Source organism: Xenopus laevis, chromosome 7L (assembly GCF_017654675.1).
Source record: "Xenopus laevis strain J_2021 chromosome 7L, Xenopus_laevis_v10.1, whole genome shotgun sequence".
Lineage (NCBI taxonomy): Eukaryota > Metazoa > Chordata > Amphibia > Anura > Pipidae > Xenopus > Xenopus laevis.
Window position 1 is genome coordinate 86,393,149 of NC_054383.1, and position 12,549 is coordinate 86,405,697.

The window sequence follows — 12,549 nt, forward strand, 5'->3', positions numbered from 1 at the left end:
GTTTTTTGAGAAAGTTTTGCCTGAAAACTCGATCAATTCGAGTGATTCAAGTTTTTCCCACCAGTAACTCGATGAATTTGAGTTTGCGTCGCAGAATCCAGTTTTTCCCATTTGAGTTTTTCTTAAATAAGAAACCATTCGAGTTGCACTTTACATCGTGCTCCATTTTCATTTAAGGCTCTAACAGTTTCATATTTTCACAAGCGGGGTATGATGTTGCAGGTAATTTAAAAGCACATGTTCAATACGGCATCCCCAGCCACACACTTTTTTCATGACGGAGACTAATGGCCAGGCTCATCATTCAGTGATTTCATTACCAGTTGACCATAACTTACCATTATGTTGTTTTTTTTGCAGCAGTCCCATATTCTCCAAGAGCCCCAGTCATGGGCAACAGCAACTCATCCATCCATGTGCTGTACTTTACTGGCCGCTCTCTAACACCCTTCATGATCACCCTGCCAAAGAGGTAATGGTAAATACAATATTTAGTTATATGGTGAATGTTATGTACTTGGGGAATCTGTGGTTTATAAAGATATATAAAAGCAAAGGCACGACCCTGACTCCCCTTCCTCATTTATACTAATGGATTTAGACGCCACACTGATTGGCTAAACTCTCTCCCTCTTGTCATCACTTCCTGGTTGTGACTAATATGACTGCAGAGTGACATTTTGTAAACAAACCCTTTTCTAATATTTGTTTCTTAGCTCAGGGATGCTACCACTGGGGCACCTTTTGTATTTCACTATGATGATGTGTTGCAGTAAATATTTCATATCCAGTAATCAAATGTACATGCGTTTAATTGTTCTGTCTCCCCACATATTTTATCTTGCCTGTTATGATGGTATCATAGATGACATGATACTGTGACTGGATCTCTTGTGGCTTAAGGTGGCCATACACGGGCCGATAAAAGCTGCCGACAAACTGTGTCGGCAGCTTATTGGCCCATGTATGGGGGCCCCCGACGGGCTTCCCCGATCGAGATCTGGCCGAAAGTCGGCCAGATCTCGATCGGATGGGGTTAAAAATCCCGTCGGATCGCGGCCGCATCTGTTCGTTGATGCGGTACCGCGATCCGACCGCCCGTTTGCGAGCGCTAGGATCCGATCGTTGGGCCCTAGGGCCCACGATCGGATCAGCCCGATATTGCCCACCTCAAGGTGGGCATATCGGAGGGAGTTCCGCTCGTTTGGCGACATCGCCAAATTAGCGGATCTATCCGTGTATGGCCACCTTTAGTTACCTGAGTGAGCTGGGGAGGTAGGGAGTTGCATGTGAGAAGGATACATTTCCCTCGTTTTTAGGACAACCTACACCTGTAGCTAGGATGTCATCCTGAACCCACCTAATCTGCATATAAACCAAAGCAATCACCACTACCCCCAAACAATATATATGATAGAGGAACCAAATCTTATATAATGCAAACTGTCCACTTTATGCCACAAGTTAATCATAAATCACAAGTTTTATATTTACACGTATCAGCCATCTCTTTCTCTGGACTAACAGTACTAATACAGTACAGGTATGGGTCCTGTTATCCAGAATGCTTGGGACCTGGGGGTTTCTGGATAATGGATCTTTCTGTAATTTGGATCTTCATACCTTAAATCTACTAGAATATAATTTCAACATTCAATAAACCCAATAAACTGGTTTTGTTTCCAATAAGGATTAATTACATCTCAGTTTGGATCAAGTACAAGGTACTGTTTTATTAATACAGAAAAAAGGGAAATCATCTTTAAAAATGTGGATTATTTGGATAAAATGGTATCTATGGACAGCAATTCTGTAATTCTGAGCTTTCTGGATAACGGGTTTCTGGATAATGGATCCCATACACAGCTCTACTTATAATGGTTCAATGCCAATTGGTAAAATATTGTATTTACAAGATTCCTAGTAGACAAGAATCAGGCAGTTATTTTACTTTTTAAACTACTAAAATTCTGAATTGCCATGTGTGCTTAACAGGCACCAGGGTTCTCCCTTTTTGCCATTACATTTCACCACCAAAGCTCACAACAGCTCAGCAAGCAATCTTTAGAAAATCAAGGTTCTTTATAAAATAAAATAAAAATTGAAATTCATTTTATAGTAATTTTACAGAAACCTTTTATAGAATCATACCTTTTTTTATTTATTTAACATCTAAGCCTGATTTATCATAGCCTTGCAATTATAGTATATAATATAAGTATAGTCTTGTATCAGAATCAGGTGCCTATCAAGTTTAACTGGTAGACATGCTGCGTATGAGACAGTTGATCATGTGACAGGCTAGAGGAGAAAGTGACTGTTACAGATAGACAGTTAGGAGAGTGCAGAGGAGAACTGTGTATCTGATGACCCTAGCGATTACAGGTAGATTTGAGGAGAGTGCTATGGAGAGAAAATATAAAAAGCTGAATATTTTGGAGGAGGATAGAAAGATGGCCGGAGAGAGAAGTCAGGAGAGCAGTGAGCTGCAAATGAAATGGCCAAAACATCACAAAAGGCCAAGGAGTCCACAGACCTTCAGAGGTAATGAGAAGTAGCTCAACTGACATTGCTATAGGATATCTTGAATTAAATGTTCCCTCAGTTTTTTAATATTACATATAGGAGTGATTTGTATTGTTACCCGATAGTTTCCCTAAATTTTGAAATCAGTAATGTTTATGTGACTATCCATTAGAGTAATTCAGCATGATTATTCAATACTCTGCATGTCTGTCCATATGTCTGTTGAAAAAACAGTTAGGAGATGAACTTGTGGAAGGCATTAAGGCTTTTCTGAATGAACATTTTTGAGTACAAGATTACTCCAAACTACCCATATATGAGTAAAAGCTGACCATTTATAAAATGATACGTTTGGACAGGAGCACAAATCTATTATGGAAATGCTCCAGGCCTGTGCTGCTCTTCTGGGCCTGTAATATTTAATCTTCTGTGTTCTTACATTGTTGATAAGGAATAATTATGATTTTTTCCCCCCCAAAAGGAGGCAGTAAGAGGAGGAAGAGATGCCGTGCTCAAGCCAGAAGACCTGCCCCACTGAAGATTAGCAGTTATGAAGTCCACAAAGTCCTTGGGCGAGGAAGTTTTGGCAAAGTCAGTAGTTTTTCATATATATTCAAAAGACGAGAAAGAGAAACTGCTTGCACCCTAGGGACTTGCTTAATATGTGATTTTATTTGGCCATCAATATTTTGAACATTACTGGGGTCTTCATAAAGTTATCATACAGCAATATCTATCAGAATAGACTTTTTTTTAACAGTTTTTTTTAACTGTTAAACCAAAAAAATATTTATTAATCTATAATAATGGTAGGTACTAAACTAAAATATAATTTCTGATATAAACTTGAAGAGGTAATGTTATTTTGTTGTAATAGTGAAAGTCCTGCTATAGAGAATGCTTAACATTAAATGCAGTATTTAATTTCTTTCTAGCAACTAAAGAGTCTTTATTTCAGTTACCTTTTATTCAATATTTTTGGGCAGGATTTTGTTTCTCTTCCCCCATAATGTTAATGATTAATCAATACACTAGGTGAATATTCAAAGTGAATATCTTGATATAAGCAAGTTGTTTCTCTTCACCCATAATCTTAATGCTGTATAAAATCAGTACACCTAAAACTTAGAGGCAGATTTATCAAGGGTCGAATTTCGAAGTACAAAAAACTTCAAAAGAAGACCATCGAATTAAAAAACGTTGAATTCGAATATCGAATTAGAAGTTTTTTCAGCAAATTTGGCAATCCTGCGATCGAATAATGATTATTCTAATCGAACGATTCAAACGATTTTAGCGTAGGATCAAAGGATTTTTATTCGATGTGTAAAGACTTAGAAAAATGTTGTAGAAGGTCCCCATAGGCTAACATAGCACTTCGGCAGGTTTCATTTGGCGAAGTATTGAAGTCAAAGTTTTTTTAAAGAGACAGTACTTCGATTATCGAATGGTCGAATATTCGAACAATTTTTACTTCGAATCAAAGTAAATTCGAAGTCGTAGTATACAAAAAATTTTTTACTTTGAAAATTCCCTTGAATTCACTTCGACCCTTAGTAAATCTGCCCCTTAATATTTAAATTAAATATCTTGATTTAAGCAATCAGCTCCTTGAACCTATGAACTAATAGCAAACCAATAATAATTGCTCTCCCCATTCTCCTTTTTTTAGGTAATGTTGGCTACACTCACCAGCAGGAAACAACTTGTGGCACTTAAAGTCCTGGAGAAAAGACCAGAGATCATGAAGGAACACCGTGCCCTGAAGATTGCTGGGGGAAGCCCTTTTCTTTGCCATGCCTATGCAGCATTCCAGTCAAAGGTACAAGATGTTTTTAGTGTTACCAATCTTTATTAAGGGTATATAAAGTCATCCTACTGTGTTTTGAGATTCTATTAGAATCCCTAATATAAGCCACTTTTGTATTATCTATAGATATTTATATATATATATATATATATATAGATATATATATACATACATACATACACAGTTCATATGGAACGCACTCTGTGAGCCATAGGTATACACCTGGGTGCTAGTCAGAAAAGGAGACAAATAGTAATGCAAAGCGACAGCACTCCAAGGATTTAAAGACAAAAAGTTATGTCAAGCAAAAAAAGAAGAAGGTTTAATTATTCCGACGTTTCAGTTGCATACTGGAACTTTCATCAGGGAAAGAAGACCCCTTCTTTCCCCGATGAAAGTTCCAGTATGGGTATGGAACTGAAACGTCGGAATAAATAGACCTTCTTCCTTTTTAAGCTTGACACAACTTTTTGTCATTACTATATATACATATACAAAATGATCTTTTAATAAATCTTCCAGTGATATAACCTCCTATCCCCCGGACCAATTCTGGAAACCCTTTCTCCAATGCTGAAGAGATCAAATTGGTCTCTATCTTCTCTGTGCAGTGGTAGGAAATTAGAAGCAAGCATATATTACCCACACTGTTAGCAGCCATAAATGCTCAATTCTGATCACTTAATTTGTTGGAACAAGGGAGCACTGTACAAAATACAGCTCAAAAAAGTCTGTTTACTGTATGCAGCAGGTCTATAAAACAATGATATAGACAATAGACACAAAATATACTGAATACTCCTTTTATGTAATACCTTAAGCTGCATTGATCAGGTTTGTTGTTGCAATATCTAAGTCTGATTGTATTTGTCTTTGTAACCAGCTGCAGGCCTTCTTCGTCCTGGAGTACGCCAGTGGGGGCAGCCTTTCTACTGTGATGGAGAACGGACCCTTTCCAACATCTACAGTCATGTAAGTGACACAGTACTTGAAATGGTGGAACGTGGGATGACAGAAAGAATTTGCTTTCTGTGTGTTAAAGGATCTAATGAGATGGAGGGACAGAAGAAAATCATGTTAAAAATATTTTGCAATCAGAATTGCATTAAAAGAATGTAAATTCATGTTCTTATTAGTAAAAATACATTGTTATTTCAGAATTTGCCATGGCATAATATGGTGTTAAATTAAAGTTGTGAATGACTTGCAAAGGGTTGTGTGAGTTGGTGATGCTAAGAGAATGCCAGACATCATGTAGTCTTTCTTCTTGAGGGAGCAAAAACAAGCAACACAGCACAGAGACGTCTAAATGCAGATTAACATTACATGGAAAGTCATATTCACTTGAGGGGGGGGGGTTCCAATTTGGTAGATACCAACTAATGAACACTTACTTTTTACCTAAGCCTAGCACTGGCCTGGGGTTCTTTCTGTCAGATATTTTGTGATTCTCCCAGGGTTACCTTGTGCCACCCTGAGTGGGCATATGCATAATGTTTCAAGGGGTCCTTGGGAGAATGACAGAAACTGATGGCATGCCCCTCTGATGGAGAGAAGAAGACACAACAGAGGAGCTCCAGCCAAGTGGAAAAAGTATTTTTTTTTATTTCATAATGGTGCTCCCAGTGACTTTGACTATCTTTCTCCTTTTAGGGTAAGGCCAGACGTGGCGTTTTTACGTGGCGTTTTTACGTGGCGTTTTTACGTGGCGTTTTTACGTGGCGTTTTTACGCAACAGCCAGGCGTAAATACGCTACTGAAACTACACATGACCGTCAACATGCGTTTTTCATGCGTTTTTCAGCACGTACGATTATTTTCCCAGCATGCACTTCTCATTGTTCTCATTGAATTTGGAGGCCATATTTAAAATACGCTGCGTATTTACGTACAGTGTGGTTTCAAGCGTGCAGATCCCATAGAGTCTATTGATTTGGTAGTTTCTTGACGTATTGATGTTTCTGCTAAAAAACGCCAATACTGGCGTCCTGTGGCGGGTTTCAACTTGCAAGCGCCCTGTGTGAATTGCCATAGTGCGTTTTCCATTAGTTTCAGTGGTAGTGTAGTTTATGCGTATTTACGCCTGGCTGTTCATTTTTAAAAACGCAACGTAAAAACACAGCAAGAACGTCATGTCTGGCCTTGCCCTTAAACTGAAGGAATGTGAACTTGAAACCGCAATAAAGAGAAAATGCAAGTATAAATAATAAAATAGGCCAAGCAGTTCTACTGAGGATGAGACAGTATAGGGGTTATGTAAGAAAAGGTGTAACATTTACTATAGGTCTATTTAGTTCTGACAACACTGGGGATAACAAAATACTGTATAAAGAAAAGGCTACACAGCTGAGATATTAACACAGTAAGGGGGGTTTTGATTCAATCAGAAGTAGAACAAAAGTTTTGGCATGACTTTTGATATTTTTTAAAGCTGTTCATTAATTTGATTTTTACTCTGTTCTTTTTAATAAGGTTCTACGCGGCAGAGATGGTTTGTGGATTACAATTTCTTCATTCCAGAGGAATTGTTCATCGGTTTGTAAAAATTTTTTTTTTCTACTCTATTATTATTGTTTCATATACATCCATAGTTCCCTATAGTTCATATCTGGCCATACTAACCTACATAAGAGCTTATTTACTGTACAGAGGAAAATGAGACCTTAATATTTACAAGCACTTTGCTTCTCCAATGATGGGGCAACCAAACCCATGCTCTTATTCACCCCTTTGTGTAAATTGCAAACTGTGTGTGACACCCAACCAATATCTGAGCATCTTCTGTAATGTGCTTTCTGTAAGTGGTGTCTTATTTCCATTACCTCTATTATTCTCTCCCACACCCCTTTAAATCTGATAATGTCTTATTCCATTACCTCGATTCTTCTCTCCCCCCTTTCAAACTGATAATAATTTTTATTCTTGCTCATCTTTATCTTGCAGTGATATTAAACTGGAAAACATTCTGCTGGACCAAAATGGACACATTAAAATTTGTGACTTTGGTCTGGTGGCTCACAACATATTCGGCAATAGAACCACCAGAGGCCGAATAGGAACCTACGGATACATGGCTCCGGAGGTAGGAAACTCAGTTTCAGCACATCTACAACATATAACTTATTTTCTGTTGCTTATTCAATTCTATATCTTTTATTTTCAAGGTTATGCTTATGAAGGAATATAATGCAGCTGCAGATTGGTGGTCACTTGGTGTCGTCATCTACCGAATGGCCATAGGGAGATCCCCATTTTACAATGGTCGAGTCCGGACAATGGTGCAAGAGTCCACTGTCAGTGACGAGCCCCAATACCCTGAGTGGATTAGTCCAGAACTGCAGGACCTACTGGAAAAGGTAGGAAGGAGCGTCTTATGCTTTTTAAAATGTAAAATATATATTTTATATATATAAACAAAGTACTGGATAGGTGCACTCAAAAAACAATGGAAATGCCTAGGTGCTGGAACATATATCAATATCAATAGAGCAAAGAAATCAGCACTCATAGGTCTTTTGTGATGAAAAAAATTGGTTTAGTCAACGTTTCGGCTCTTAGACTCGAGCCGTCATCAGCCGTCACCCTTCCTGATGACGGCTTGAGTATAAGAGTCGAAACTTTGAATAACCCCATTTTTTTTTCATCACAAAAGACCTATGAGTGCGGATTTCTTTGCTATATATATATATATATATATATATATATATATATATATATATATATATATATATATATATATATATATATATATAGATAGATATGGAGATTATCAGCACTCACCATTCACATGATCATCTGCCAAGTGCTAACCAAAAGTAATTGTAGCAGTCCATGAAAGCACTCACAGCAGTCGCCATCAATCGTGTATCAAAAAGTCATTTATTCGTGCATGGTATATCATGCACCAATAAATGACTTTTTGATACACGCTTGATGGCGACTGCTGTGAGTGCTTTCATGGACTGATATATATATATATATATATATATATATATATATATATATATATATATATATATATATATATATATATATATATATATATATATATATATATATATATATATATATATATATATAGATTACTGTTTTAAAGTAAACATGTTGTGCTCTAGGAAATCCATGAAGGACCTTGAAATTAATTCCGTAAGTGCTCTAGCACTTGCAACTCAAGGAAAAGATGACCCCTGTGTATTCTTAAAAAATCAAAGGAAGGATTGCACACTCTCTATCGCATTTTATTACATCAAAAAATAGTTACACAAATCATAAGAAAATACATATCATTAGGACTTGTTTTCTTATAATTTTCGTAACATTTTTTTGATGTAATACAACTTTAATTTTTCGACAGAGTGTGCAAGCCTTCTTTTGAATTTTTGAGCATTACAACCTTGGAGACTCATATGGGGGGGGCTTCTTGGGATTAGCACCTCACATTTTGCATTTAGGTGTGCGCTTTCTAACCTTATACTTCCTCCTTTATATTCTGACTGAGCACTCTAATACCTATATGGCATACCAGGTGTTTTGACCACTGCTTCTCCCTTGTGGGAAAGAACAACAGTTACCAGGTCCGTGTAGTGGGTGTGTAAATCACCCTGTCACTGCAAAACCAGTGCATTTTCTATTTAATCACATAAGAAATGGTAATAAGGAAACAGGGGAATTTTGTCTACTACTGCCATCTGTTACGAAAAGTGCCCCATGTGCCACTAGCCTAAGTGTGAGATACTGTTTGTGTTATATCTGTAATGGCTACAGTGTAAACAACTGGTCTTTTCTTTAGCTCTTAAAGAAGAATCCTCAGCATCGTCTTGGCACCAATGGAAACATCAGGGAGCACCCTTTCTTTGCTTCTATCAATTGGGTGGAGCTGGAGAGTCTGAAAGTAAAACCCCCTCTCCAGCCTAGAATGGTAAGTACATCACATACTATGGGAATCTTATGCCATATTTTAATGCCATACTTTAGCAGTTTGCTTGTTACCCCATGGGTTTCCTGGAATAGAGAACACAGAGCTGCGCCTGGTTCTAATCAGAGAAGGAGTAACACGTGCAGAATACAGAAGCATTCACATTAATCTATAATCAGTCTAAATATGTGTATACTGTTTCCCCCTTCTTGACAACTTCCTCAAAATGCTTTAACATTGTCATGTGCATCTTTATCATTTTTAGATAGCTGACACTGTGTTAGTAATTGTTCCTAATCACAGATAGAATGTTATATTGATTTAAGTGACATATGTATGATCAACTGCTTATTAGAAGGCCTAAGCAGGTCTGGCCCTAACACAAGATTACCTTGCCTGTTTAGTGTATGGTTATTTTCCAAATAGTTCCACTGATATCCAAGACAGTTATTACACATTCACCCTTAAATTCATCCTGACTGGCTCTCAGGCCAAGACTCCCCTTCCAGTGGTTTGGGCTCCCCTACAGTAAAACATTGTCATAACACATGTACTGGATGTTCTTATGTACATAGTGCAGAAATACTGTTCTTTGGACATGTTTTTAAGAAATGTACCCATTATTTGATTGAAAGGAAATATTAGAGTGCAGAAAAATAATTTACTTCTTTCTTTTAGCCATCGACTGATTCTTCTGGCTCATCTTTAGAGATTGAGAAAGACAACATCGGATGTAATGACATCAACATCCTCTCAGGGTTCTCCTTTATAAATCCCAACTGGCAGGAGTAAGTAATGGGCAAAAAAACAACCGAGGCATCAACTGTGGGGATCTGCCCAGTATGTAAGTACAACATCCTGCTGCTGCATGGAGCCATGTAATGATTTGCTGCCATTTCCTTTTTATAACATCTGCACCAGAGTTCCTGATGCCAAGTAAGAAAAGGAATTGTAATTAATGTTAAGGCTTTAAAAAAAAAAAAAAAGTATTTTAGCATATATAAGATTAGTTAACAGGTAATGTTTAAATTCTAGAAATATTTTATCACAAGGTTAATTAATATCTTATCATTACATTTTTACTAATTATTTATAATATATCATTTATTATATTGATAATCTTTATATGTCACCTTATATAATATTTATATGTAACTGAGTAATATATATATATATATAATATGAATGTTAAGTAAAAAAAAAAAAACCTTTAATTCTAAAAAAAATTAGAGTTTACTTAGGCTGTTAGAGTTTAGAATTAGGTTGCTGTGATTTTTCCCTCCACAGGAGAACATGATAAGCAGGAAAAATTAAGGTAAGTGGTTCTGAATGGTGTGTGATTGAGTGAGAGAATAGAGACACGAAAGAGCCAAGGGCATAAAGAGTTGTTTAGACTTCAGCTAAGGGGGGTCCATTCACACGGCTAGAATATTGTAGTTGTTAGGTAATTGACAGTTTAGGTTATAGAGTTAGGTTAGGTGAATGGGCCTGCTGTAGCATAATATGCCCGGTAGGAAAGGTGTTTGATTTGCAGTAACAAGGGTTGAAGCCTTGATGAGAAAAGTTGCTCATATAACAAACTGATACTTTTATCAAAGCTGATGGCTGTGTCCATTTGTGAGAATGTGTTTGAGCTTTTTGAGCAGTTGAAATTAATTCTGCTCTTTGGTGAGAGTGCTCAGCATGGTCAGAAGCAATGCTAACACTATCATCCATCTGAATCCTTGCTGCCTAATGCTACCTAATACTAATTAAATGCGAGGAGAATGAAATTTAAACAGGTATTCTCCTTGAACAAATGAAAAATGAATTGTAAAACCAGTCAGTGCTGATAATTCCTGTATTGCTTTCTAAAATTTACTGATAATTGCTAGATTTAGTCCCATTTTAAAAACCAAATAGGATTGTTTGGCCGTCTACTTTGCTTAATGCGACATAACTTAACAAACAGTAATGTCTTATTATATTATTATTAGTCAAGGCAAATCTGCTATAAACTAAGAACTTTTCTTACGTTAGGAAACTATGAGAAATCGCAGTGTTTCAAAGTTTCTGTAAAAGGTGTTTTCAGATAATAGCTCCCATAGCTGTACTGATACGTTCCAATTAAAGAGAGAGAGTGAGATCGTCTCAGTATCACTGAAAAGAAAGCCAAGATCAATGGTTTCCAAACTGTGGGACTGGTTTAACTAAAGGGACCCAGAGTGTTGACTAGGAGACTGGAGACCCTTTTACCCCACATTACATTCATTGTGCTTTTTAAAAATCTTTTTTTAACAGCACTTTGATGTGTTACAAACAATTCTAAAATAAAGCTAAAGTGCAAATATACAACACTTCATAAATCTGTATTAATAAAAAAAAAAAGATGCAAAGGCAGATTATATCAAAAAGGTATTGGGCTCAAAATGCAGGAAGTTATGCGATCTAGCTCCCCCCCCCCTCATATAGGACAATAGGGAGCCACCTTTTGGCTGGAAAAAGACAGCGGGCTGGGGGATGTGAACAGGGGGTTGAAATGGTTCTTAAGGAGAGCTCAAGTTCAAGTCAGGTAGATTCACTTTTGTTTTTTGTATCCCGCCCTCCTACCCTAGGTAAAAGAAGGATTCGAAAGATGGTGCTCCAGGGTTCCAGTAACCGATCGCCTTAAAGGGGTCAGGAAGGAATTTTTAATCAGGATGCAAATTGCTTCAGGCACCTGAGTTTTTTGCCTTCCTCTGGAATGCCATTATCTGTGTAGGTCAGTGGTACTTTGCTGATGCAGTTGCGGCTCCAAATCAATAGTAGGCGTCCGTGTGGCTTCAGAAACAGTGATGGTTACAGTGCAGGCCTACCCTTGTAGAGTCACTAGTGTGGATCAGACTGGGACTGCACAGTCTTGTCTGAGTCATCTGAGAGGCTGGTTTATCACTATTAATGCACATGATGGGGAGCAGGAGGATGGGCTATTGGACAGTCGCAGCGTGTGCTTTGCCCCTGAATCTCTGCTCCCTGAAATTTTGTTACGGTAGGGGCAGAGGCCCATGTTTGATGGAAAGAGCAGCAACTGGGATTTAGGGTGTACCTAGTCCTTATGAATTTGTTAAATAAAGACCTCCACAGATTTTTGCCACTATACAAGTCTCTGTGTCATTATTTTGGGTGGATTGAGACAAACCGAAAGGGGGTAGGGGGATCCTTTGCCTAGTGAAATATCTCCTTTCAGGAAGACAACAGTGAATGTGCTAATGCTGGTCAAGCTTGCAGGGGAACCTGCTTTTCAAGGATTGCTGATACTGAATGGAATTATATGAGAGCA

The 12,549-nt window shown here is 37.5% G+C and overlaps 1 protein-coding gene across 2 annotated transcripts; it reads left to right on the forward strand.

Moving 5' to 3' along the window:
- The first annotated feature begins 218 nt into the window (after positions 1-218).
- Positions 219-10,358, forward strand: LOC121395549 (protein kinase C delta type-like). Of its 2 annotated transcripts, none has more exons than XM_041569291.1 (9): positions 219-472; positions 3,008-3,117; positions 4,199-4,348; positions 5,220-5,308; positions 6,809-6,871; positions 7,280-7,418; positions 7,501-7,692; positions 9,126-9,254; positions 9,930-10,358. In XM_041569291.1, the coding sequence occupies exons 3-9, from the start codon at positions 4,202-4,204 to the stop codon at positions 10,041-10,043; spliced, it is 873 nt and encodes a 290-aa protein (XP_041425225.1). In that variant the 5' UTR covers positions 219-472; positions 3,008-3,117; positions 4,199-4,201; the 3' UTR covers positions 10,044-10,358. The 2 variants fall into 2 exon arrangements, with proteins under 2 accessions (XP_041425225.1, XP_041425224.1); XM_041569290.1 differs by lacking the exon at positions 219-472 and adding an exon at positions 2,242-2,544.
- Positions 10,359-12,549: the final 2,191 nt, after the last annotated feature.